The sequence below is a fragment of the Rhinatrema bivittatum genome, chromosome 9, assembly GCF_901001135.1.
Source record: "Rhinatrema bivittatum chromosome 9, aRhiBiv1.1, whole genome shotgun sequence".
Lineage (NCBI taxonomy): Eukaryota > Metazoa > Chordata > Amphibia > Gymnophiona > Rhinatrematidae > Rhinatrema > Rhinatrema bivittatum.
In genome coordinates this window covers 3,434,866-3,456,143 of record NC_042623.1, presented here as the reverse complement: position 1 = coordinate 3,456,143, position 21,278 = coordinate 3,434,866, and the positions used below count along the sequence as shown (strand labels likewise).

General features: G+C 45.0%; 1 protein-coding gene across 1 annotated transcript in view; it reads left to right on the top strand.

The window, feature by feature from the left end:
* PCLO (piccolo presynaptic cytomatrix protein) overlaps positions 1-21,278 on the top strand; it is a 351,707-nt gene that overhangs the window by 193,181 nt on the left and 137,248 nt on the right. The window contains exons 9-11 of the mRNA XM_029615912.1: positions 3,360-3,410; positions 4,376-4,506; positions 17,059-17,152. Of these exons, the coding sequence (XP_029471772.1) occupies positions 3,360-3,410; positions 4,376-4,506; positions 17,059-17,152 (276 nt within the window). The remainder of the gene's footprint in view (positions 1-3,359; positions 3,411-4,375; positions 4,507-17,058; positions 17,153-21,278) is intronic.

The window sequence follows — 21,278 nt, the reverse complement described above, 5'->3', positions numbered from 1 at the left end:
ATTTCATTGTTATATATTGTCTCCTCTGGGTTTGCAATATTATAGTTATAGTGCTTATCGGATGCTTCCCTTCTCTGTACCTTCTCCTTCAGGTACTGTTCCTATATTTTTTCCTCCTGTCTTTCTTTCCCTTCCTTTGCTCGCTTTTCTCTCTTCCCAGCTTCTCCCCTCCCCCCCACCCTGGTTTTTTGTATTTTCCTCCTTTCAGTTATTTTGTAAACCGGCACGATGTGCCTCACGAATGTCGGTATAAAAAAGCTAATACATAAATAAATAAATTATTGTTGACTAAACTGGAACACTCTTAGTTCATTACTTCCTTTGGAAGCAAATGTACACACAGGGTTCCAAGGGATTTAATTTCACACATGAACTTTACTTATAAATCCAGAACTGAACAAATCAAGGTGTTCATTGAGCTCAGTCCAAAGGCAAACATGGCAACATCTTGAATTTTCAGATGTATATGTGAACTACTTTTCTTCAATATAAAGGGCAGAGATCTTCTGCTCTACTCAGAAGACAATTCAAAATAGAAACTTTCCCTTCAGTCTTTGCATGGGATAAACCCTGTGGATCCCTTAAGGTTAGAAGATGCAACTGAACAAAAGCGTGCATGGGGGTAACTTGCTGGTGCGTCGGTTACTACCCTTAACCAATAAGCCTTCGTACTGTTAATGCAACTCTATCAGAGCTCTCAGCTTCAACGCCAGGGGGGAAGGGTCATGGGATTCAGACAGCAACCAAACAAGGTCCCCAACGTTTGCAGTTTGGGGAAATAAATAAGCATGGGGGTAACTTGCTGGTGCAGCAGTAAGCCTACAGTACTATTAATGCAACTCCATCAGTGCTCTCTGCTTCAACACCAAGAGGTAAAAGGGTATTGGATTCAGACAGTAACCAAAGAGGGCTCTGACTTTTACAGTTTGGGAAACTGGTAAGCATGGGGGTAACCTGCACGGCGCGGCAGATAATACCATGAGCTTGCTGAGCAGACTGGATGGACCGTTTGGTCCTTTACTGCCATCGTTTCTATGCAGATACTCTGAAGAGCTGTGGATAATAACCATGGAAGTCAGAAATAACACAACACGATATATAAAAAATCCTTCTCCAGTAAGATCATGAATGACCATCATATGAAAGACCTATACCATTGCACTAACCTGTATGTGTGCTACACTTATTATCATCAGTCAAGTCCAATATTACAGATGTTTTAAAATATTTGTTCTACTTGCATGTAAAAGAGTACACACGAAAACAAATAAAAGGTAAAGTTGTGACATTGGTCCAGTGTTTCGCTCATAAAGTTAGTGCAATGGCTTCTGTCTTTTGTATGATAGTCATTCATTAATAATGAAAATGCACAGCTTGCATTAGAGAAGAAATTGGATTTCTCACTCTTCATGAAGAAACCACCTGCTGCACACCCAACGGGATTTGGTGCGCTTTGTGATTCCAGTTTAGCAAGGCAGGCAGTACTGGGGAAGTCTCTTCCGCTTTATGATACAGAAAAGGAGATGGAACACGAGCACCAAATCACCCACTTACCACCTTCTCATTTAGGGGGCAATTTTATAAAATTATCCCAACAAAACTGCACTGACACAATTACACCTTGCATTTTGTTTGTGTGGTGTTGCTGACATAATTTTAAAAATTGTAAAAAGTGCATAAATCCTGAACGTGCCCAAACTCCTACCCAGAATACCTCTCCCCTAGGTGCATACAGGGCCTAATTTTCAAAAGCAAGTACATGCGGAAAGATGGGTTTTAGACATGTAAATGCACTTTACCTGTGTAATCGGGCTTTGGAAAATTGCTACAGTGGATGCTATTAAATTGTCCATAGGATTTATCTGTGTAAGTGTACTTTGTGCGCGTAAATGGCTTTTGAAAATTGCTATAAAACAATACATGTGTCACTCCTTTGAAAATGTGTCTTTTAGTGTGTATCCACATCGTTTTAGGTACGTATCTGTGTGCAGATCCCTTTCTGCAGATAACGCACTACCTTACCCAGAGAAGCTCTGTTGAGAATTTCCCTCCATCTGCATAACACACCCATGATAATGCTTTATTGCAGTGCTCCCCATACTTTGCTCTCGAGGGCTGTAGGTTTTAAGGTTCTCAGCTTTTCACGATTTCCACATTAAATCTGCCGTGCTTTTATTGTGTGCAGCTAGATCTCATGCATATTTTTTATGGAAATTCTGAAAACCTGACTGGGTTACAGCCCTCAAGGACTGGGTTTGGTGACTCAAGCGACACATGGACTCAGACTTAGAGTGATCATTGTCAGGATGGTAGTTTGGCAGGTGCACTCAGTCAGGATCTCCTGTCACAGGCTCAGCGCTGGTTCAGGAATCTTCTTTCTGAAGCAAGGTGTGAAAGAGACAGTGAGCCATGGCACGAGTTGGCTCAGGCCAGGGCCCCGGAGAAAGATATCTTTCTATACAGAGAGGACGGTTTCTGAAAGTGGCTGCTGCTGCTGCTTTACTTGCAGGAATGGCTCTTTTGACATTGGGGGGCTGATGTGTGAAATTCCACGCACGTAGGGGAGAGGTGGAGTCTGAGTGGCGATGGGAGTTAAGGGCATCCATTTGATTATAAATTCTCTTGGCAAACTACATGACCGAATAGCAGGGGTAATTTTGCATAGTTTGCAGGGGATACTTTTCAAAATGGACTTAGGCATGTCTGCTTTCAGAATTGGTATAACGTATACTCATATTTGTCACCTAACTTATGGAGGATTTTACAATATTACCCATTAATAGCAAATAACAGCTAATTAGAAAAATTGTCAAAATGTTTTTAAAAGTGTAGAGATGCATGTCCCGAGGAAATGAAACACTGATACTGTGAGTCTCTGTCTAAAAGTGACACCTTGGATGTGAGAAACCAGTTTGTGCTGTGAAGGAAGGATGAGGCTGAGAAAAACTCAGCGTGTGCAGGTTCCTTGTTTCCATTTTCTCTGAGTTTCATTTTATTTTGGGCTGGTTTTGTTGTATTAGGTAGGTAGTAGGGTGTACCATCTGCAAAGAGCGTGCGTACCGCCTGCAAACGGTGCACGCTGTTCCCTCGAAGCCAGCACAAGGAAGAAAAGCAAATTGATTGCCCTTGCTTTGTTTCAGAAGGAAATGAAAAGAACAAAGGAAATTGATAGCTCATTGACATTTGATTATATTTCTTATGTTGTTTCAAGTGACTGCACATGCCTAATTAAGCGTAAGAGAGAATGGAAACCGTGGCAGGATGCTGTCCCGATAGCTCAGTGCAGGCTTTGCCTCATGCTCCATTTATATTAGGAACTGAAGACGTCAATCATTAATTCCATTTTGCATATTTTGCAGCCCACAGAAGCATCGAAGACCCACTCCCATCCAATCACCGGGGATATTCAGGTAAAGAGAAAAAGGTTGTGCACCTGCTTACTGATTTGAATTTGATGCTTCAGCTTCATGTGTGGGGAATGGAGAGGACTCACTGCACTCTGGCAGTGAAAGGGTGCTTGGCATCTGTTTTCATTCAGTGACAACTTAGCCAGATGAGTTGGGACTTATCCGGCTAAGTGGTAGTATTTGAATATCTGCTGATTAATTGGATAACTATTTATCCATAAAAATACTTATCCAGCTAAGAGGTGGGCAGAACGGGGGCAGAGCAGGAAGGAGATAACTTACAGGATCGTTCTTTATTGTGCGACGTACCGGTATTATTATTATTATTATTATTATTGTTATCATCGCGGAGGTATTATTCTAATCAGGGGAAGGGGAGGAGTGTGGGCGGAGTTATGTCCCGGCAGCATGGCGGGAAGTAAATCCACCTTTTCCTGTGATGCTATGGGGTTATAGTGTTTGGCGGGGCCGCACTGCCACGACGCAGCTGGCTGCCCACTATCACCTCCCTGCCCGTTATTTTTCACAGCACATCGTTCTGCTGTAAATATGAATATAAATATAGCAGAATGAAGAATCTAGGGGTAAGCTGGATAAGTGGTGCTATTCAGCCTTCTCTGGGTAAGGTAGCCCTGCTATTGAGCAGCTGAAAAGTTGTCTGGATATATGGAGTCACGCGGGCGCCCTGCTCAGCATCCCAGCCAGATTCCTCGTTTATCCAGATAAGTCTCCTAGCCAGCCCGCTTTTGAGTCTCTGCCTCAGCTCTGATACTGCTGATCCGCTCCCCTCTCTCGCCAGCAAGCTCTTTGCCCTCTCTTTCTGGTGTCTGCTGATGGCAGCGACCTGTCAGTAGAGTCGCAGAAGGATGTTTTACTCGTCACTGCTGGAAGACAGCATCAGCAGAAACTGAACTGTTTGGTAGGAAAAGGAGTAAAAGCCATAAAAAGACTGTTCTTGCCATTTGCAGCTTCAAATCAACTATGACAAGCATCTTGGCAATCTTATCATCCACATCCTTCAAGCAAGGAACCTTGTGCCCAGGGACAACAACGGTTACTCAGACCCTTTTGTTAAGGTTTACCTTCTTCCGGGGAGAGGGTAAGTAAAATGCTTTCAGCCTTCGCATCTTTACTTTAACAACTGAACAGCAGAAATTGCAAGAAATACTCTTAGCAGGTGCATAACACAGTGTGTGCAGGAGCAGTGTGCACAGCCAGGCAAAGGTTTTAAAGGTGAGCACAAAAGCAATTCAGCTTCTCTCCAGCACATTATACACACACGTCATACATGCACACGTCATACACGCACATGTCATACACGCACACGTCATACACACACACGTCATACACGCACACGTCATACAGGCACACGTCATACAGGCACACGTCACGCACGCACATGTCATACACGCACACGTCATACACGCACACGTCATACACGCACATGTCACACATGCACACATCACGCATGCACACGTCATACACACACACACCATGCATGCACATGTCATACACGCACACGTCATGCATGCACACGTCATGCATGCACACGTCATACATGCACACGTCATACATGCACACCTCCTGAAGACAGGATCAGCTTCACAGGCCTTCTCTGTGCCCACCATTCCCACACATTATGTTTATTTAGATTTTTATGTTCCACTTTTTGTCCCTTTGAAGTGAACATCAGAGCAGATGACATTCAGGTACTTCCCTTTCCCCACAGGGCTTACAATGTGATTCTGTCCCTGAGGCAGCGGAGGGTAAAGTGTCTTGGGCAAGGTCACAAGGGGTGGTAGTGGGATTTGGACGCTGGTTTGTCTGGGTCGTAGGTCGCTGCTCTAAGCACTAGGCGACTCCTCCACTCCGGAAAGCAGTTTGCAGCGCACGGAAGCAGAAATTAAATAAAGTGTAGCAGAGCTGCTCCTATGCACATAAAAGTGCAAGCAGTGGCAGTCGCAGACTCTTTGCACAAGTGGCAATTTCCTGCCCGGAGGGTGAAAAGTGGTGGTAAGCAAGGGGGGGAGAACAGTTATTCCTTTCTTTGCCCTCCCTCAGAGGGAACAGGAGGGTAGGGGCTGCACTGGGAGCAGAGCGACTCTTCTCTCTCTGTCTCTTCTGAGCTCCCTGCGCAGTGGCTGAGATGGGAGGGACTGGAGGGCTCAGCGCCAGGGGGAACGTGCTGGGATCAGGGAGGCGAGGAAGGGGGAGAAAGCTGGGGTGAGGCGTGGAGAGAGTGCTGGCATCGTCCATGCAGAGGGAAGAAGAGAGCATGAATGTGTGTCTGTGCGTGTGCGTGTGTGTGTGTGTGTGAGGAAAGCTGTGTGTGTGTGTGTGTATGTGTGTGTCCGTTACAAAGAGAGAGTCTGTGTGTGTGTGAGTGTGTGTATGTGTGTGAGGAAAGCTGTGGATCTGTGGGTGTCTCTGTGTGTGAGTGTGTGTATGTGTGAGGAAAGCTGTGTATGTGTGTGTCTGTTACAAAGAGAGAGTCTGTGTATGTGTGTGTGTGTGTGTGTGTGTGTGTGAGGAAAGCTGTGGATCTGTGGGTGTCTCTGTGTGTGTGTGTGTGTGTGTGTGTGTGTGTGTGAGGAAAGCTGTGGATCTGTGGGTGTGTGTGTGTGTGTGTGTGAGTGAGGAAAGCTGTGGATCTGTGGGTGTCTGTGTGTGTGTGTGTGTGTGAGTGAGGAAAGCTGTAGATCTGTGTGTGTGTGTGTGTGAGGAAAGCTGTGGATCTGAGGGTGTCTGTGTGTGTGTGTGTGTGTGAGTGAGGAAAGCTGTGGATCTGTGTGTGTGTGTGTGTGTGTGTGTGTGTGTGTGTGTGAGGAAAGCTGTGGATCTGTGGGTGTCTCTGTGTGTGTGTGTGTGTGAGTGAGGAAAGCTGTGGATCTGTGGGTGTCTGTGTGTGTGTGTGTGTGTGAGGAAAGCTGTGGATCTGTGGGTGTCTCTGTGTGAGTGTGTGTGTGTGTGTGTGTGTGTGCGTGTGTGTGTGTGAGTGAGGAAAGCTGTGGATCTGAGGGTGTCTGTGTGTGTGTGTGTGTGTGTGTGAGGAAAGCTGTGGATCTGTGGGTGTCTCTGTGTGTGTGTGTGTGTGAGGAAAGCTGTGGATCTGTGGGTGTCTCTGTGTGAGTGAGTGTGTGTGTGTGTGTGTGCGCGTGTGTGTGTGTGTGAGTGAGGAAAGCTGTGGATCTCTGTGTGTGTGTGTGTGTGTGTGAGGAAAGCTGTGGATCTGTGGGTGTCTCTGTGTGTGTGTGTGTGTGTGTGTGTGTGTGTGTATGTGTGAGGAAAACTGTGGATCTGTGGGTGCCTTCCCTCCCCGTGCAGCCCTCTGTGCCACCTGTGTGGCCAGTGTGTGTCAGGCTCCCTCCCCTCCCTCTTGTGATGCCGCTCACCACCTGTGTCGCTCAGGCCCTCCTTCCACCACCGCCCAGACATCAATACATCCCCTCTTCATAAGGGGTGGGCAGAGTGATGTGGAAAAATTCAGATACATTATGTTTCTGGTTTTTTCCCTCAAAGGCCAGAAGTGGAACACTCCTAAAGCTCCTTTTGTGTTTGTGTAATTGTGGTTTTCTGTGACTTAGTGTTGCTATGAGGATTTGGCAGGGGAAACAGAAGTCGTGGCTCCTGGGCACCAGAGACCAAGAGTAGGCCACTGTCTGGACGACCAAAGTTACGCACTTCTGGTATCTGAGATGCTCCAAAATAAAGAGAAGTTGCTAAATATTTCTATTTATTTATTTCTATTCCACTTTTCAGCACTTGAAAGCAGATTACATTCTGATATTTTCTAATAAGTGTAAAGTTTTCTCTTTCTAACTCTGTCAGACAGCAAACAATGTTAAGCCTGGCAAGTTTATTCCCAAAGCTTCTGCAGCCGAGCCCACCTTTAAATTCAGTCGGGGTGAAGAGAGGGCAGAGGCTTCCTGGAGGTGGATGCGGGGTGGAGGGGCAACGTGATGGAAGCCCCTGTGATGACTCCCACACACGTCAGATATCTTTCTGCTCTTTCTATGACCTTTTCTATTTGATAAAATGCTAATATCTCCTACTACGTGCCCCACAAGGCACACAAAGAATTTTGAGTACAGCAGGCCACAGGTTTACAATAAACAGAAGGAAGGACGTCCTCATACAGCGGATAATTACATTGTGGGACATAGCGGGGCTGCTTTCCAGGAGGGACTGGAGCAGGCCATGGGGGGCGTTGTCTCAGCCATTCCCAGTAAAAGCCCGCGTGTAATCACTCAGGACAGGTGGCATTCGCACACACACTTTTCTAAAATGTGCGCAAGTTCTGCCCTACGAAGAGTGACTGTGTGCAATGCTCAGCCAGGTACCCTCGGCATGGTCTGTGTGTGCAATGCTCAGCCAGGTACCCTCGGCATGGTCTGTGTGTGCAATGCTCAGCCAGGTACCCTCGGCATGCTCTGTGTGTGCAATGCTCAGCCAGGTACCCTCGGAATGCTCTGTGTGTGCAATGCTCAGCCAGGTACCCTCGGCATGGTCTGTGTGTGCAATGCTCAGCCAGGTACCCTCGGCATGCTCTGTGTGTGCAATGCTCAGCCAGGTACCCTCGGCATTCTCTGTGTGTGCAATGCTCAGCCAGGTACCCTCGGCATGGTCTGTGTGTGCAATGCTCAGCCAGGTACCCTCGGCATGCTCTGTGTGTGCAATGCTCAGCCAGGTACCCTCGGCATGCTCTGTGTGTGCAATGCATCCCTGCGCTGCTGAGCTGCCTGATTGAGAATCTCCTTCCCAAAAGGTCGATGAGTCACGAGCTATTCAACCACCTAACACAGACCCCCGACCTGTAAAGTAAATAAATAAATAAACAGAAGAGCGAGCGGTGCCATCCGAGCCTGGCTGTACCCTGAAACCAGGCGGGGGGTGGTGAACACTACGAATGCCCTCCTCCCTCTTCCTGCTGTCAAATTCTTCTAATCTTACAGGTAGATTTGAAAAAGCTGCGAGTGCATGGAAACAATATTTAATAAAAAACCCAGCATTCGCACTTAGCCCTGGGGTGATGAGTTCGTCTGCGCAGAGCAAGTTGGGGCAAGGCGTTTTGGGGAGCGGCCGACATGTGTGTGCATAACCTGCCAAAGTGTCGCTCGTCTCGTTTACTTGCGCATATTTAATTCTGCTCAGCATCGGGTGTATGTGAAAGTGAAATCGTGGCTGGGTGAGGGGTCTGGGAGAGACGGGGGCTTCAGCCTGGTCCTCCCGAGCCGCGGATGGACTGGGCAGACTGGCGGGCTGCTAGCTAGAACTAATTTCCTTCTTACAGAATCCGAGGAAATACGCACGTAAAAGGCAAGGTTGCTTAGACCACGCGCGAGATAAACCTGCTCGAGTAAATGGTTAAAATTAGGGACACAAACACAAGAGTACAGCTGAATTGCACCACTTAATTAGATAAACTTAGATTTCTCCAGGTAAGTGGCAGCCTCGCTGTCACTTAGTGGGATAAGTTTGAAAAACTGCTACTTATCCGGCTAAGTGAGCTCGGCAGATAAGTGTTGAAATGGTTAACATTACATGCCACATATCTGTTACATATGCAGACATGTTGTTGGGTAAGTCTGTGCATATTCTATATCTTATATGTGCAAGTGCACCCTCGATATAAAATACATGTGCGTGTGCGAGCGCGTGCATGAGCGCGTCCACATAGCCGCGTTTGTGGGCACACGCACACTTCTTTTATAGTTCATCTGCGAGTAGATGAATCAAATTTTGTTCACTGATGTGCAGTGCAAACAAAAACAAATCACTGCCAGTCAGAGAGGGCTCTTAAGAAAAGAACAATTTAATTTAGAAATGGATAATGGATTTATTCAAACGTTGTCCAGGCAGTCTTTTTGAGCCATGCCTTCAAGAAATAACTTATACTTACTATTATACAAACTGAGTGCCTCCTCAGCTAGGAATTTTACTGTACAAATCCTTTGGGAATATGTAAACGACTCTCAGAGGAGAAAGAGAGGATGCACAGCTGAAAAGAACAAGACAGAAATGGATGAAAGTGAAAAACCCCTTTTATCTGAACGAGGAGCCACAGGTTGAGTGAATGAAAGAATGATCATTTATTTAGTTTGTAAAGAACGAGCAGGCAAAGGATAAGCCATCCTCGTGCCCTTGGAGGTGAGCAGGGTAAGACGGAAGGGTTCGGAAATTACCCTTGTTCAAGCCGGAGATGGCACAGTCCAAAACCCACAAAGCTCCCTACCATTGATCCTTGATAGATGAAAGATCAAGGTTAAAAGTGGGTTCAGATTCCTAGGAAATGACTTGGCCCACCTCTAGCTCATACTACGCTCCTGCTGAATGTCACTTCTAACATGCAATATTTGAGTCCTGTTTCTTATATCTGTTAATGTCTCTTGTGCTAAGCTTTGCTGCTCTAAGTTGTCCGTTGATTATTCACATGTTGGGTCTTCTGTCTCTGTCCCCTCCTGTTTTTTCTCTTCCTGCTTTCCAACCTTTGCCATCCCTGTCCAATGCACTGTCTCATCCCTGGGTCCATGCAGCCAGGTCATGGTTGTCCAGAATGCAAGGTAGAGTTTCTCACCTTTTGATTTTATTCTTGGAAATCAGCATTGTGCAGAATGTGCGATTAAATGTGCTTTTCTTTTTCTGAATATCTCTGCTGTGTGCCACATCAAGTTATGATTTCACTCTTCTTGAGAGCTGAAAATCTGGTTTTTCAGATGGTGTCTTTCACATCCCACCCCCCTTTTTCATCATTTCTTTGAAAAGATAGGAAAGAAGTGCAACAGACGAGTAACGCATTATGCAATGGTGCCAGGTCTGTCCCTTGTGTCAGACTCCAACCAATACAGGCCAGTGAAAGCTAAAATAGATGCAGCAATCAGGTAACATGCTTTCACCAAATATTAATCAATTCACAGGTTGAATATTATCTAAATGGAGGAAAAGTCCTCAGAACCATGCATGCATTGTTCTTATGAACACATGAACATGCTATAGATGTTGCAATCATTGGTCAAAAACCTCCATAACAACCCACATTTTATTATTTCAAAAATTTCGTAATTTCTTTTTCTTTTTCCTTTTTCTTGTATTTAACTTTTCATACTTTTTCTTATATTAAAAGACATCTTATTGTACTGTGCTCCTGAATTTAAAAGTTGTGACTGCCGACGTTGACCAGCATTTCACCTTAGTAGCTGTTTCAGGGGAATTTCTAAAAAGTAAAAATACATTAGTTTCTGTCCATGGAGCAAAAAGTAAACTCAATAATACAGTGCACGCTCACAACATTAAAAAATTCAGCACTTCACTTTTCCAAAGCAAACAGCTCTCCCTTCAATTTTGTTCTACAAAAAACGCTAACACATGTTCAGTTGATATAGAAACCAATGGTTCAAGCATGCGCAGTTCACATTCATCATTTTTGTTTAGGGCAAAAATAAAAAACACTCCAATTGTAAAAATAAATCCTAATCATAGAAACATAGAAATGACGGCAGAAGAAGACCAAACGGTCCGTCCAGTCTGCCCAGCAAGCTTTCACTTTTTTTTCCCCCATACTTATCTGTTACTCTTGTCCCTTGTAAGTGACTTTTTTGTTCTATTTCCCTTCCACCCCCGCCATCGATCTTCCACTCCCGCCATCGATCTTCCACCCCCCACCATCGATCTTCCACTCCCGCCATCGATCTTCCACCCCCACCATCGATCTTCCACCCCCGCCATCGATCTTCCACTCCCGCCATCGATCTTCCACCCCCGCCATCGATCTTCCACCCCCGCCATCGATCTTCCACTCCCGCCATCGATCTTCCACCCCCGCCATCGATCTTCCACCCCCGCCATCGATCTTCCACCCCCGCCATCGATCTTCCACTCCTGCCATCGATCTTCCACTCCCGCCATCGATCTATTTCCCTTCATATGAGCATGCACCTTTGCTTTAAACCCTGAATGTGATTAAATAGACAAATCCAAACACTCTTGATTGACCTCAGTGTCTGGTTTGAATCCCAAATCCAAAGTCCTCAAACAAAAAGTAGCTGGGTTTATTAAAGGTTTGGATAAGTTCCTGGAGGAGGAGTCCCTAAACTGCCCTTAATCAACAGGGAATGGCCACTGCTTGTTGCAGGCAAGAGTAGCATGGGATCTTCTTAATATCCGGGTACAAGCCAAGTACTTGTGACTTGGTTTGGCCGTCCGGTCAATTATGGAAATGAAACCCATTCAGTGGCAATATTTATCCCATGGAGTTCAAGACAGTTTAATCTGTAAATCCACCATTGTTCTAGATGAGTTAATGATTTGTCATGATATCTTTTTTATCCTATCTAATGCAAAGCATTTTAAGCTGGGAAATGAATGTTTATATTCAAGCAATGAGATGCGATCAGTACCTCCATTCTCAATTTTTTGAGGCAACTTTTCTGTTCCAGTAAACGAGCTCTTAAACAAAAATGATGAATGCGAACTGCGCATGCTTGAACCATTGGTTTTTATATCAACTGCACATGTGTTAACATTTTTTGTAGAACAAAGTTGAAGGGAGAGCGGTTTGCTTCGGAAAAGTGAATTGCTGAATTTTTGAATGTTGTGAGTGTGCATTGTATTATTGAGTTTATTTTTTGCTCCACAGACAGACAGTATTTTGACTTTTTAGAAATTGCTCTGAAGCAGTTATTAAGGCGAAATGCTGGTCAACATCGGCAGTCACGGCTTTTAAATTCAGAAGCACAGTACAATAAGGTAAGTCGTTTTAATAAAAGAAAAATTATGAAAAGTTGAATACAAGAAAAAGTGAAAAGGAAAAGAAATTAATGACATTTTTAAAATAATATTTTGGTTGGTTATGGAGGTTTTTGACCAATGACTGCACCATCTATAACATGTTCATATGCTCATTAGAGCAATGCATGCTGGGTTCTGCGGTCTTTTCCTCCATTTATTTATTTATTTATTTATTTAGAATTTTTATATACCGACATTCTTGATACAATATCAAATCAAATCGGTTTCCATTATAACAAAAAACAGTCGCTGTAGAGGCGTTACATTTAACAAGGTATCAGAACTATACAACTTAACTTATTATATTATAAAGGGATACATTTAGATAATATTCAGCCATGGAGTGACTTTTCATGAATTGATTAGTATTTGGTGATAGCATATTACTTGATTGGTCCATGTATCAGACTCCCAAAAGCAGACAGAAAAACACTGCCTGTGGAACTCAGTGCTTGCACTAGAGAAGCAGTGGAAATCCAAGGAGCTTTTTAAATTCCCAAGCAGTTGACATGTTCTCCTTGGGCTTTTCTTTCCTGCATCTTTTATAGGAGAGCAGTGCTTTCGTACTATAGTGGTAGATTTCTGACCTCAGTCCTACTTCTCATTACTGTAGGGACAATGGTATCTGGTCATTCTAAGTCTCATTATACCACAACAACTGTCACATGACGCCGAGCATTACAGCAGCTTTTCCATTCAGAGGGATCCCTACCAAATTTTTAGACGTACTTAGGGATTCTGCAATTCATATTTGAGCACATGTGGGTTATGATTAAAATAAGATGCATATAATGATATTGGCACGTCCTTTTATTTAGCAAGTTTGCATGTAAATGTGCTGCAAAAATAGAAAAGTAACACACTATTTCGGAAATGTGTGTTTCTGTTTTCTGCTAAGCAGTAACAGATTGCTGTTCTGTGGGAGATAGAACAAGTTGTGTCTGGTTTTACCTCCGATTCTATTTTAGCAAATGCTCCAGCTGGTGCGTGCAGATTGCAAACTCTCAATGCAGTGTTATTTTACGAAATTTTTCTGTGGTTCACTTTGCATTGTACAGGGTTCTGGAATTTACTAGTAAAATAGCGCATATAATTATCGTTATGCGATGTGTGGATAACCATCACCTCCATCTGAAATGCAACCTGATCAGATTTCAGTAGGGAGGAGTCGGCATAAGCAGTCACTTGAGTGACCTTTAGATATTTTATTTCCCTACAATGAATAGTTCAGAGGCCAACAGAGAAAAAGGAAGAAAACGGAAGAATAAGTATGAAAGGAGAGGAAGAAAGAATGGGGGAGGGGAGAGGTTCATGGGGGTGATTTACAAACTACCTGTGTTCTTTCTGACAATTAAGTACAAAGTATGAAGCTGAAAGCTTCCGCATGCTCCGCACTGGTTATTTGCGTGGGTACAGATTGGGGGGGGCGTAACCTTTGCAAATTGAAAATGTGCTGTCCATCTTTCCAGGTAGTCCGAAAGCTGTGTGTTCACTACCTTCTCGGTGAGTTTTGCTAGCAGCGGGAGGTTGGATATGGGTCGGATGTTGGAGAGCTCATTTGTGTCCAGATTAGGTTTCTTCAAGAGGGGTTTAATAGATGCTGTTTTAAGGTCATCCGGGTATACTCCTTGAGCTAGGGAGCAGTTAATGATGTCGGCCAGAGATCTGGAGATGGTGCCTGGGATAAGGAGCAGAAGTTTCGTTGGGATGTGGTCCATTGGGTGGCTGGATGGTTTCAGCTTCTTGAGTGTTGATTCTATCTCCAGAGGGGTGGTGGGCTCGAAGGAATCTAGTGTGGCTCTGGGGGAGCATGTGGTGGTGAAATTTAGAGCTGGTGGTGTTGGGTTAGTAGGGAAAAGCGCTAGTGTGTTTGCAATTTTATCCTGAAAGAAGAGTGCGAGTTCATTTGCTTTGGATTGAGCCTGATTGTCAGGAATAGTAGGGGCAGAGGGTTTAGTGAGTTGAGATACATAGGAAAACAGGGCCCTGGCGTCATACTGAATATCATGGATTCTACTGGCATAATAGTCTTTTTTAGCTTGTAGGAGAGAAATCCTATAGAGATGCATGATGCGTTTGGAGTCGGATAAAGTTGTGGAGTTGGGGGACTTCCGCCAAGAGCCTTCCTTGTGTCGGAGGTCTTGCTTCATTCGTTTAAGTTCCGGAGATTTTCCCTGCAGGGCCTGCATTCCTCCCAGCCTTCAGCCCAGATCGTGGTGCACTGCTGCTGTGGGGCAGGCCTGCTGCTACCTGAGCAGTCCTAGAAGCGTAAGCTGGCAGTTTTGCCATTCACAACAAGGTTGGTAGCTTTCACTTCCAGCATTGCTCACCTCGCAATGCCAGAAGCACCAGGCCAAAGTCTCAGTAAGAGCGAATTGCGACCTGGGCTGCAGATTAACATTTTCAGGATTGGGGGAGGGAGGCTCTGGAGGGCAAATTTGGTCTGCTATACAGGTGAAGAGGGGAGCAGGTGGATGGAAGGGGGCCAGTCCCAGACACCTTCACCGTTTGAAATTTAATCCTGTTGGAGGAGTTTGGGGGTGGGGGGGTTGAGTCAGTACTTGGGTGGGGGTTAGGCCCCCAAGCTGCTTTTCTAAAATGTAACATCTGCACCACATAACCGGCTTTATTCAAAAGACAGCCAGTTAGGTTTAAAGTTATGCGGCTGAAGACAGCTGGACACCTTTAATCAGGGACGTTTATCCCACTGAATATCAAAGATAACTGAGCAGGATAAGATAGCCGGACTGTTTTTTTGGCTTCCAAATGTAAGTCTTGGAATGTGAAAATCTCACATGAGGTGGTCAAAGGGCCTGATGAAAGAATTTTCCATAAATGTGTTTCTTCTGCTATTAGACGCACAATTTGGGAGCAGAATGAAGATGCTAAAGTTTGGATTGTTCATAGGGTTTGGCAGGAAGATTATTTTTGTCATTTAGACGCATATAGCTCTAGTTTCATATTAATGCAGGAGGTAGCTGCTCTGCAGAGGGAAGGCCCCTGCGCTATGGCCTCAGATCCGTCCATTTTTCCGGGGACTACGAGGGTTACTCCCATAGAAGAATTCCTCGCGGCCCAGGGCTATGGTCTTACATTTTGCCAGGCTCTTCCTGCTCTGTGGTTAGACCTCTATAGTGTGGACATTTTAATAATCGTGTAACCACCCCTTAAAAAGAGTCACACTTCCAGTCCCTTCCAGTCCCTGCAGGGACGGAGACCCTCAACCCCACATGCCAAGTGTTATGGTCCAAACTGAAATACTTTATGATATACACAGTCCAGAGTACAAAAATCACTCCTTAAATCACATCCCAAGCAATGCACTCCCTTGATATTCCCCCCAAAAAGTCCCAGATTATTCAGGCCTCCAAAAGAATTTCAGAGCATCCTCTTGGGCTTGACAAGGACACATCCTACCTGTTTGGTCTAAGGGCCGGTTCTCCCTGGGTCAATCCCACGCCGCTTGCAAGAAAGGATTTCCCTCTCCTAGGGTTCAAATGGAGCCCTTGCCTGCATTTCCCCAGGCTCGCTGCAAGGTGTCCTAGAAAACTCTCATCATCCCTCTTTCAACTCCACTCAGTGGTTCACTGTCACTATTTACACTCCCAAGACTCAGATTTTAGGGTTTGGCTCTCCTGTGACTCGCAGTAAGCAGAATGTTCCTCCGTTATAACACATAGTGTGGCCTAGACAGCCCTTACTATCTCATGTAAAGCAAGACACAGGACTATGTAACTTAGGGGGTTATTTTCAAAAGCCATCGCACGAGAAAAAGGACTTTTCGCGTGCGATCACTAAATGGGGGCGGAGTTGGCCCCGGAAGAGGAGGAGTGGGGGCGGCACCGGGGCCGACGATGCGGACGCATCGCTGGCAGTGAAAGGTAAGGACCCTTATCGCCGCCAGTTTCGCGCCGAATAACTACACCTTTTATGGTGCAGTTATTCGGTGCGAGAGCCGGCAGCCAGCGCACCGCAGTGGTGCGATGGCTGCCGGCTTCCGCAGGCCCGCCCCCTGCTTCGCCCCCGCCCCCCGTTACCGCCGGATTTTCTGCGACCTTAGAAAATCCAGGCCTTAGTCAGTTTCTTGGTTGGGATTAAACAAGGGAATGTGCTGAAAGAGATGTAGCAAACCTATGACCAGAGTGCATCGTAATAACTGTATTCTTCCTGACTCCACCAGTGATAACTCTTTCCATTCCCTGAGATCTGTAATTGTTTTATCTGTTACAGGCGGGTAATTGAGCTTTCTGAGGTCAATATTTAAAGTATTTTGGAGTTAGGCAGACAAAAGCCAAGCTTTGAGTGCATACATTGTCTGTACACAACTCATTGGCACTGAAGGCATTTTGTGCTAAACTTTAGCTGATGTGTGCAGATGTTGAGCGCTGTTTGGGTAAAGTTACTTGTGAAAGTCTGGTTGGAAAAATAGCTGTGCACAAGTTATCTGGGGAAACGTATGCAGGTACTTTATCTGGCTCCATTCAGCAGCAGACCGAGGTGCGCAATTCCCGCTGAATACCCAGAGAAAGCGACATGCAGAATATTACCCGGAGAGCTAACCCGCTCACCAGCAGGCATGCTACACACGTGCCTCCAAATTATCCAGCGACAGAAAATCTCCCAACACAAGAGAATCTGAGAGCCGGCACATCCTGGTGAACGCAGCGCAGCTCTCCCGTGAAAGGGAGCCCGGGCGCTCGCTGCGAGAAGGAAGTTACTCTCTGCGTCTGCAGGGCTCTCCTACAGCACAAATGCATTTTCATGTCTCTTGCCAGCAGTTTTCTTTCATTACTTTGTTATTCATTTGACATCAAATGGCCCATAAAATAACAATCATTGTAATCTTTCCTTTCCTGACTTGATTTAGTGCTGAGTACAAGCGAAGGACTAAGTATGTGCAGAAAAGCTTAAATCCAGAGTGGAACCAGACAGTCATTTATAAAAATATTTCCATGGAGCAGGTATGTCACTTTACTACAGGTTGTGCTGTTAGCTTTGCATAATATCCGTAGCTTTGTTTGTTAAGTCTGGAGGAATCTGCTTGCTATGCTTCACATGTACCTTCTTTTTCCAGATATTCAGATAGTAAAAGTACACTGCCTAGTGGCAAAGTCTTCAGGTATTTTAGTACTCACTACCTGGGTAAGATCCCCTTGAAAATTCACCAACGCATACTGTATGTGACCACAGCAATGCCCCTGCTATATTTGTGAATGGGGATAAGCCGGCGATGTTATGCAAGGTTTCCTACCCAGACAAAGATAGGAGTGGATAAATAGAGCCACCTAGAAACTATAAAAATCTGCTGAACACTGTCAGGTTTCACCCTAGGAATTTATCTGCATAAGTCACATTTAAAAATTATCTTCAGTATGTATACTACATGCAATAAATGAGAGACATTCAGTGGCAGTTCATAAATGAATTCTCCATGGGTAGAGAGAGGAATTTCAAAATTGCTCCTTCCCCAGCCCCTCCAATGAGGGAAAAGTATCTACGCAGTATTCACAGCCTGCACGCTGTGACCTGCAGGGAAAAGCAGGGGGTGCAGGGCCATTCAGGGATTCACTTTTAACGCCATGCATGTCCGTCCTGGCATGAAGTTTAAACTCTGCAAGTACTTCCCACTGGGGAAGGGATTTTCAGAGGATAAGTCAGCGGGCTCCAAATATTTGGAAATGTATATGCAAACAGTAAAGGATGTAACTACTGGTTTAGTCTGCTTGCTTGCCCCTTCACACATCATTCACAAGAACATAAGAAATGCCAATCTGGGTCAGACCATGAAGCCCAGAATTCTGTCTCCGACAGTGGCCAGTGCAGGTCACAGGTAATTGCAAAGTGGAAGGACCAGGGTGATAACTTCCCTCTGCCTCACCGAATTTGTCTGCCGAAGGGAGGTTCGCTGCAGCAGGCACCTCACTGGCAGGCACGCTGCAGCCATAAAACATGCAGCGTGCATGGAAATAATCCGGGGGCAGTTTTCAAAACTGTGTGGTTTGTTGCAAAGGCTGCTGGCACTTCCATCTGCTGGCTTTGCACCAGTTTCCAAAGGAAAAGTATACAGATACTGATGCTTTCCCTTTGAAAATCACCCAAGGGAAAAATGCAAGCAGAGATCTGCACCTCCTCTATATGCAGATACTTTATCCCGCCAAAACCTCGTGCATAGTTTTGAACTTGCAAAGCAAAGCGCATTGTTGCCTCTTTGACTAATCTTGCCCTGGTTTGCCTCCAGGAGTACGTGAGCAAGGTGCAGACTTTTACCTGTATGCAGGCTGGGTCTCTTTCTAAAAGTCCTTCCGTAGGGGTAAAGTCTGCACCTTGCACCAGGAGGATTTCCTTCCTGCGAGCATCACTTGCTCAGGTAGCGTTTAACATGCCTGGCAAGGTTTCTGTAAGCTCCTGCTAAAATTGGATTTGCATAGGTCCAGTAAGCTTTAGATGACGTCACTGATTACAATTATTCATGTAAGGACCTATGTCATTCCTTGCCATTACCCCAGTCTTTCATTTCATCCCATCAGTAGGCAGCACCTTAACAAAATAACGACAGCAAAGCGTCCATGGCAGCAGTGCAGGGCTGAGGCCAGTTTCTCAAGCTGTAGGACATGTGCAGATTATATGCAGATAGGTGCTTCCAACGGGTACAGGGTCTCTGATGGAGAAAAACACCATATGGCCCATCCAGTCTGACCATCCGTCCCATTAATTTACCATCACTTCCTTATAGACCCCTGAATTTATCCCATGCCTTCTTCAGTTCAGATATGGTTTTTGTCTCCACCACTTCCACTGGGAATCTATTCCATGCATCCACCACCCTCTCTGTAAAGAAATATTTCCTAAGATTACTCCTGAGTCTACCCCCTTTCACCCTCATCTCATGAGCCCTTGTGAGGGAGGAAGACTCAGAACCAACGTCAGGAAATATTTCTTCACGGAGAGGGTGGTGGATACCTGGAATGCGCTTCCGGAGGCGGTGGTGAAGACAAAAACAGGTGAAAGAATTCAAAGGGACGTGGGATAAACATTGAGGATCCCTAAAGGCTCGAGGATGGAAATAAAGAAGAGAATGCATGGAGGTAATTTACCCATGCGGCAGTTACTACCCTTAAGCCTGATCCTTTTGATGCAACTCAACATTGCTTTCTGCTTCAACAGCAAGGGGTACAGGGAATTGGACTCAAACAGCAACTAATGAGGGCCCGCCTTTTACAGACTGGGAATCTTAAGCATGGGGGTAACCCGCATGGCATGGCAGATGTTGCTGAGGATTTCCCGAGTAGACTGGATGGACCATTTGGTCCTTTTCTGCTGTCATTTCTATGTTTCTATGTAGATCCTCTTCCATTGAAAGAGGCTCAATTCCTGTACACGGAAACCTTTGAGATATTTGAATGTCTCTATCCTATCTCGCCTATCTCGCCTTTACTCTAAGATGTGCATGTTTAGATCTTTAAGTCTATCCCCATATGCTTTAGAATGAAGACCACTGACCATTTTAGTAGCCTCCCTCTGGAGCGACTCCATCCTGTTCATATCCGTTTGAAGGTGCAGTCTCCAGAACTGTACTCAGTATTCCCAGTGAGGTCTCACCTGGGACCTATACAGAGGCAATATCACCTCCCTTTTTCTGCTGACCCTTCCTCTCCCTATGCAGCCAAGCATCTTTCTGGGTTCTACCGTTGCTTTATCCACCTGTTTCGCTACCTTAAGATTATTAGATACAATCACCCCCAGATCCTTCTTTTCCTTTATACTTAGAAGAATTTCACCTCCAATACTGTAACTTTCCCTTGGGTTTTTGCATCCTAAATGCATTACTCTGCATTTTTTAGCATTAAATCTTAGCTGTCAGCCCTTAGACCATTCCTCCTTTCACTAGATCCCATCTCATGTTTTCCACTCCTATCTGGCTGTCGACCCTGTTACAGATTTTGGTATCATTGACAAAATTACAAATCTTTCCTCTCAACTCTTCTGTTATGTCGCTCACAAAAATGTTGACAAGAACCAGCCCAAGGAGCGATCCCTGAGGTAACCACTAGTAACATCCCCCTCCTCAGAACATGGGGAACAGGCAGGAAATATCTTTCTAATTGCAAAAGCACTTTGGCATGCAGTCAACTCCAATTGCTCTTTCCTGGAATTTTCTTGATGATAAATGCTAGTATTTATCTGCTGTAGGATAATTTCTATTTCTAGCATTTTCCTTATCACCATTTCTCAGCAAAATATCTGTTTATAGCAAATAATCAAAGTTGGGTTTAATTAAAGCGAACTTAATCATCCAAAAAATGAATATACAGCTTCATTAATGAAGCACCTAGTTTAGCAAAATTTTTAAGTACAAATTGGTGGTCTGCATAACTGTTGTTGTAGACGACATTTTGAAAAATAAGTGGTTATATGGTCCTGACTCCACAAGCTACAAAGATCCTCAACATCCTTATAAGAAACGGTTAAAAACACAAATGACCCTATGTCCAAAACTAACCAGCACAATGTGTTCACGCTATCCCACCCAGCCCCAAACATTTGCAGCTGAAGCAATAGAGCCCTAGAAAGGATATACGGTATGCCGACTACCTGGCATGGTTTCCCTTTGGAAATCTACTCCAGGGTTGTACACTTGATTCAGACTGCAGGTTTACAGGATGGAAGAGAGGCAAGCTGCATTTTCCAAATGTGCAAGCTTTTGAATCACCAGCTGAGGTTTCAAATGAAGCAAAAAACTGGGCTATGATGGTGAATATAAAGATATTGTTCAAGGCATAGGATTTATTAAATCACCTTAATATCTTGCCCAAAGTATGTTGCTTATGCCAAGGGGGTCACAGAAATGCTGTAGGAGATATCAAGGCACATTTTCAGTAGTCTTACCCTGTACAAATCCAGCAAATATTCAAACAGGAGGTGCCCCGCACATTGCGGTAGATTTTAAAAGGTGCGCGCACGCTTCCCAGTGCGCACCCATGGACACACTGATTTTATAACATGCGCACGCCGGCGCGTGCAAGTTATAAAATCCCATGGTCGTGCGCACATGCGCGCTGGATTTTATAATTCACAGGCGCATGTGCG